Source organism: Primulina huaijiensis, chromosome 10, assembly GCF_012295235.1.
Source record: "Primulina huaijiensis isolate GDHJ02 chromosome 10, ASM1229523v2, whole genome shotgun sequence".
Lineage (NCBI taxonomy): Eukaryota > Viridiplantae > Streptophyta > Magnoliopsida > Lamiales > Gesneriaceae > Primulina > Primulina huaijiensis.
In genome coordinates, this window is record NC_133315.1 from 1,691,303 (window position 1) to 1,697,902 (window position 6,600).

The 6,600-nt window shown below is 33.2% G+C and overlaps 1 protein-coding gene across 1 annotated transcript in view; it reads left to right on the forward strand.

Moving 5' to 3' along the window:
- LOC140986689 (histidine-containing phosphotransfer protein 4) overlaps positions 1–790 on the forward strand; it is a 1,940-nt gene extending 1,150 nt beyond the window's left edge. Inside the window, 2 exon segments of the mRNA XM_073455004.1 lie at positions 17–89; positions 509–790. Of these exon segments, the coding sequence (XP_073311105.1) occupies positions 17–89; positions 509–556 (121 nt within the window). The 3' untranslated portion in view covers positions 557–790.
- Positions 791–6,600: the final 5,810 nt, after the last annotated feature.

Below are 6,600 nucleotides of genomic sequence, written 5' to 3' on the forward strand. Positions count from 1 at the left end.
ATATATATATATACAGCTGCAAGAAAACTTTCCAACAACTGAAGAAAGAATACGCCACTCTCAAGAAGAAACTAGAAGTTTATTTTCAGGTAAATCCCTTTCTTTTCTCCTTATTTTAGAGTTCCCACATACATAATACGCTCATACAAAAGGATAAGCCCACAAACTCTCTTTACAAAAATATTCAGATTTCATATCATTCATATACAAAAAAGAGTTTTCTGTTCGACTAAGTTTTTAAAGTTTGATTTTGGTACACTAACTTTTAATTTCCTGTATGACATCGGAAAATGCTGATGTGATATCGAAAAATGCTGGTTTGAGATCGAAATTTAATGACTTGTCAGATGTCACGTTGACAATTTCTTGAAATATAAAATTTAAACCTCCCCACAAAATACACCATGAATATCGTACCCTATGGACAAAGTTCAGTTATTCATCTATTCGCAAGGCATTGATTTAAAGCTTATTAACGTGTTATCGTTTTGATTCTATGTGTGCGCAGTTTGCAAGACAAGTTGGACCTGTTGAGAAAGCATGTCGCTCAAAGTAATGAGGAATCAATGCAAATTTTTTGCATAAATATTGTAAATCGCTCGTTTCATTACGCATTTACGCGTCGATTTTAATGAAAAGGGAAAAAAAATAAAGAGAATGGTGTGTAATGTTTTGGGCACACGAAGCCTAAGTAGTAATGGAGTATGTATGGAAGGGAGCAATGCATGGTTTAGGTAAATTTTTAAGCACTATTTGAGAGGAGATAGTTTGTTGAAATTCTTGCTTTTAATTTACTCTGTAATTTATATCAATATTTTTTTTTACAATCGATTAATATTCATGACAAAAAAATAAAATAATAACATTAACTTAAATGAACTCAAATTCGGGTTTAGGGAAACAAATGATTTTCTTGGTAAAATTTTAATTTTAAATAACTTATAAGGTTAAGTTTTATTTTATTAATTGTATGCGAAATAAATTGTGTGTTTATAGACATCCACAATCAATGACGTCGCAATTATAAAAATAAAGAATATATGTAATTAATCTATTTATGAAAACTTTTTTTTTTGAAATAGATGCATATATAGATATACTTCCAAATAACCTATGTCTACAAAATATACATAAATTTTTTTTTTTAAAGAAAAAATCTGATATAGTATCCAACTAGGTCGATAGTTTAACGTGATAGTGTCGAATATGACGTGCGGCTTTCTATGGTTCTAAGGTTGTATTACTTCAAGTGATAGTTTTATATAGACAAATTATATTATGATTATTAAAATGTGAAATAAATCAATCAAGTCAGACAGCATATGGATGAGCAATTCGATAATTTCAAGACTCAAGTAATCAAGAATTTTTCTGCTATTGAATCCCAGTTTCGCCTAACCAAGGGTGATCAGACTCAAATCAAAAGTCAAATCGTTGCCATGAACACTGAACTTTCAACTCAGATATCTCAAAGTCAACATAATCTGGAGACTTAAATGAAAGCTCAACTTACTCAAGTCAGACATCATATGGATGAGCGGTTCGACACTATCAGCATCCATTTGCAAGAAATTATCGAGTATATACAATGTGGTGATGCCAAAAAGAGGGAAATGCTGGTGGACTACAAAAAATAGAACAACAAAAATGTCGAGCTGAGAGAGAAAAATATGAAGAGTCTAAGAGATTAGATGAGAAGAAAAAGAATGAAGATGATGGCAGAAGAAGAAAAGGTGGCAGCGGTGGAGGTGGAAATCACAGGAGAGAGATAGGTTATTCTATTTTTTGTGTAGGTGTATTAAGATTAATTTGTATTCTTGCAGTTGTACAAACAACAATTCATTTTCTCAATAAAAGACATTATCTTCTATACACCTCTTATATTGCTTACTGTAACTTTTTATACGAATTTGCAGCCTGGTTTTGTTATAAACCAAAAGGGGAAAATTGTTAGAATATTTCTATTACCATAATTTTGGTGATTGAAAAAATAACAACATCGAGCTGTTTCATGTTAAGCTTCTCTTATATGGATCAGTTAAGCCGTTCAGATAAGAGCATTAGAAGATCAAGTTGTTTCGGTAAGAATTTATGAAATCTAGCTGCAAGATACCATCTGTCAAACTAATCATCAATACACATGTTCAAACCGTTGAAGATCCAACCGCACTGTCACTGGTTAGAAAAGAGTTATTTTATATAGGATACTGAAGTCAAGCCATATTCAAATGTCTACCCTATATAAAATGATGTCACAGTATCCTACCAACTCTCCAATGACAAAAAGTTACATATTTCGAACATGGTGTGCCAGCTTTATGAAAAGCAAGAGCTTAAAGTTGCAAATGTGAAGACCGTGCAACAATATGGAAGGAAGAAATGAAGGGCACAAATCTGGGAGGAGATTCATTCAACCGATTACCTTGCAACTTAAGGAAAACCAAAAATCACTCCATTGCAGCGTGAGTCTCGGACGTGTAACTTGAACAGAGAAGAGGCCACATTCAACTTGGAAGAGAAGAACGTAACCACCCTTTGACTAAGCAATTGTCAATAGTAACGGAGTGATATAAGACTTACCTTGTAGCTAATCATCCAAGCCCTTATATAAGAAGAATATAAGTGGTAGTAATTCCACCTTACACATTGCAAACTCTCTCCCCGTAACTACTGAAATTTGAAAGTATAGCTGCTGGAAACAGATTTCTTGACCTAATTTCCTAGCCAAATTCGAAGCATTATGGTAGTGTTTCGAAGTCCAGTTGCTGCCATTGTTAATACACCTGTATCGGCCGAGTTCCTGCTCATCCTTTCGAGCCCAGTTGCTGCCCGAAGTTGGTCCAGAAATAGCCGAGGAGCTTGATTAAACAAGCTATCCAAAATCCCGAGAATTTTCGCAACGGTTCGAAACAAATTGCTACCCATTTCTCAGACCACGATCCTGTCCATTTCGAAGGTGATAGCAGCCTGTTTCGGTCAAGATCGAGGCATTACAGTAGCCTAATTCGAAACCTTGTCGCAACCTTGTCCGAGCGGAATTATTTTGGCGCACCTTCTAACATTTCAATCCCAACGAAAATAGTAAGTGTGTTTTCTCCTTTGTTTTCTTTTGTTTTTGATATTATTAAATAGAATTGCACACTTATATTTATTTAAGTGGCCCTTGATATTTATACTCTTTTAATAAATATGGTCCACTTATTTGATTATTTCTAAAGTGGACTTTTGAATATATAAATTATTATATAAAGGATTTGGCTCACTTATTTTCTCCTTAAGTGAGCATGATATATTTCGGAAATAAATTAAATATGACTTTGAAAATTCGATCGGCATGATATATTCGTTTCCGTTTGGTATAAAATCCCCTGAATTATTCGTGGTTGATATAAGTTATAATATTTGAAAGCATGTTGAATTATTTGAAATGCACTGTAATGATTTGATTTAGAAATGGTAAAGGAAATTCCGAACTTTTTAAGCACTATTTGAGAGGAGATAGTTTGTTGAAATTCTTGCTTTTAATTTACTCTGTAATTTATATCAGTATTATTTTTTTTACAATCGATTAATATTCCTGTCAAAAAAATAAAATAATAACATTAATTTAAATGAACTCAAATTCGGGTTTAGGGAAACAAATGATTTTCTTGGTAAAATTTTAATTTTAACTAACTTATAAGGTTATGTTTTATTTTATTAATTGTAAATAAATTGTGTGTTTATAGACATGCACAATCAAAGACGTCGCAATTATAAAAATAAAAAATATATGTAATTAATATATGACAAAAATTGTGTGAGACAGTCTCACGGGTCGTATTTTGTGAGACAGATCTCTTATTTGGGTCATCCATGAAAAAATATTACTTTTATGCTAAGAGTATTATTTTTTATTGTGAATATAGTTAGGATTGACCCGTCTCACAAATAAAGATTCGTGAGACCGTCTCACAAGATACATACTCTTAATCTATTTATGAAAACCTTTTTTTTGAAATAGATGCATATATAGAGATACTTCCAAATAACCTAAGTCTACAAAATATATTGAGAATTTTTTAAAAAAAACTAGGTCGATGGTTTACCGATAGTGTCGAATAAGTCGTGCGGCTTTCTATGGTTCTAAGGTTGTATTACTTCAAGTGATAGTTTTATATAGACAAATTATATTATGATTATTAAAATGTGAAATATTGACGGATAAATAATAACGTATTTAGTTTGATTAATTAATATTGAGATTAAAATTATGAGTTATTAACAAATTAAATATTTACCTTCAATAATTAAAAATAATATGAAAGCTTTTGTATGTAGTAAATTGTGATTTTGGCAGAAATCAATTATTTGTTCGGTGTTTTTTTGCAAATTGTATTTCACAGTTCTACTATTATAATGTTATCATTTTTTAGTTGATAAATAATATTATGATAAGAATTATGAGCACGTAAAAAACACCGAATCATAACCTAGGAAAATTATTTATTGATGCTTTAATTTTTTGTTTTTTTGAATGGTGGTTTTCTCATGTATTATTTTTGTTTTAGAATATTTCAAGTACCCTTAAATTTGGATAATTAACAAATAACAACATTAAGTTGTTCAGATCTAGCTAGCCGTTTTTAAATGTATTTCATGAGGTTTCGCACCACTGAACCAGATCAAGCCGTTCAGACAGGGCCTAAGAAGATTAAGCCGTTCGAGTTAAGAAGTCAAGACACAGAAGTATCTGAACTTAAGCTGCAAAGTTATCATTTGTCAAAACTGAACGGCAGCACAAAGTATTCAAATCGTTGAAAATAAAGTCGCACTGCCACCGGTTAGAAACTGATCTGCCCATCATTGATCCAAAGGCCAAATGAAAAGAAATCATTGTGGTCATGCCAAAGCTGCCAAATGTTCAAGCCACTATAAACCTCACAATGGAGCGAGTGAATCAAAGCGCTAAAGAGAAAATGGCGAAATTTGACCATTGGGTGGACTTCCGGACTGATGTTCACTTCGAAGTGATCAGGAAGGATAAAAAGGTGAAGGAAGTTGCAGTACCTGGAACAAAAAATGTTGAAATGGGCAGAAACAAATGTCATCTCAGAAGCTCTCCACTGACGAGACTTCATTGAGCTAGAGTTGAAAGAAAGTATCATTCAATACTTGGTTCAACAGAAGAGAGACAATTTTGTTTCCACTTGCCAATCACCAAAAATGTTGTAGAGGTAATAAACCCAGTTGGAAGTTGATGTTTTCTCCCTATCAACGAGACTTAAAGTAATGAGATAAGATCTAGATCGAGCTTCTAACTGCTGAGGGCAAAACAATTGAAGCCAATCTTTGACTTAGGAAAGAGTCAAAATGGGAACCCGTCCAAAATTTTCAAGATGAAGCTCCTCAAGTTCAAGATGTTGTTGAAATTCTTATGATTAATAAAGAGGTTAAGATACCCTCTCCTGTGGAAGAACTCCCTCAAATTCCAACTACTGTGGAATTTTTATTCAGACTGGTTGTCTAGAGGACAAGTCTAAACCATTGAACGAAGAAGACACATCCTCACCTCCACAGAAAGCACAATTTGAAAATCTCCCAGAGATTCCTCTAATATATGTGGATGAAGTTGTGAAGTCTCTCACGTGGTTTGACTTCGATCAAAGCAAGACGAACCCCTTTTCTACTATGATAGAAGATTTTACTGTTCAGAAAGGGGAAAATTACTTCGACGAAAATCTGAACTTAGAATCACCACAAACCACTCCAACTGATGCTTGTTGTTTTACCAAAGGCTATAGCTGGTGGTAATGGTGCAACTCAAATATTTTAAACTGCACAGCAGCTCAAGCACCACGGTTCGATCGCTCTACCAAGCATGGACAATTATTGCACCCAACAAATAATTTTTCTGCTATTGAATCCCAGTTTCGCCTGACCAAGGGTGATTAGACTCAAATCAAAAGTCAAATCGTTGCCATGAACACTGAACTTTCAACTCAGATATCTCAAAGTCAACATAATCTGGAGACTTAAATGAAAGCTCAACTTACTCAAGTCAGACATCATATGGATGAGCGGTTCGACACTATCAGCATCCATTTGCAAGAAATTATCGAGTATATGCAATGTGGTGATGCAAAAAAGAGGGAAACACTGGTGGACTACAAAAAATAGAAGAACAAAAATGTCGAGCTGAGAGAGAAAAATATGAAGAGTCTAAGAGATTAGAGGAGAAGAGAAAGAAGGAAGATGATGGCAGAAGAAGAAAAGGTGGCAGCGGTGGAGGTGGAAATCACATGAGATAGATAGGTTATTCTATTTTTTGTGTAGGTGTATTAAGATTAATTTTTATTCTTGCAGTTGTACAAACAACAATTCATTTTCTCAATAAAAGACATTATCTTCTATACACCTCCTATATTGCTTATTGTAACTTTTTATACGAATTTGCAGCCTGGTTTTGTTATAAATCAAAAGTGAAAAATTGTTAGAATATTTCTATTATCATAATTTTGGTGATTGAAAAAATAACAACATCGAGCTGTTTCATGTCAAGCTTCTCTTATATTGTATTTTCAGGTTTTCAGACTGCTGGATCAGTTAAGCCGTTCAGAT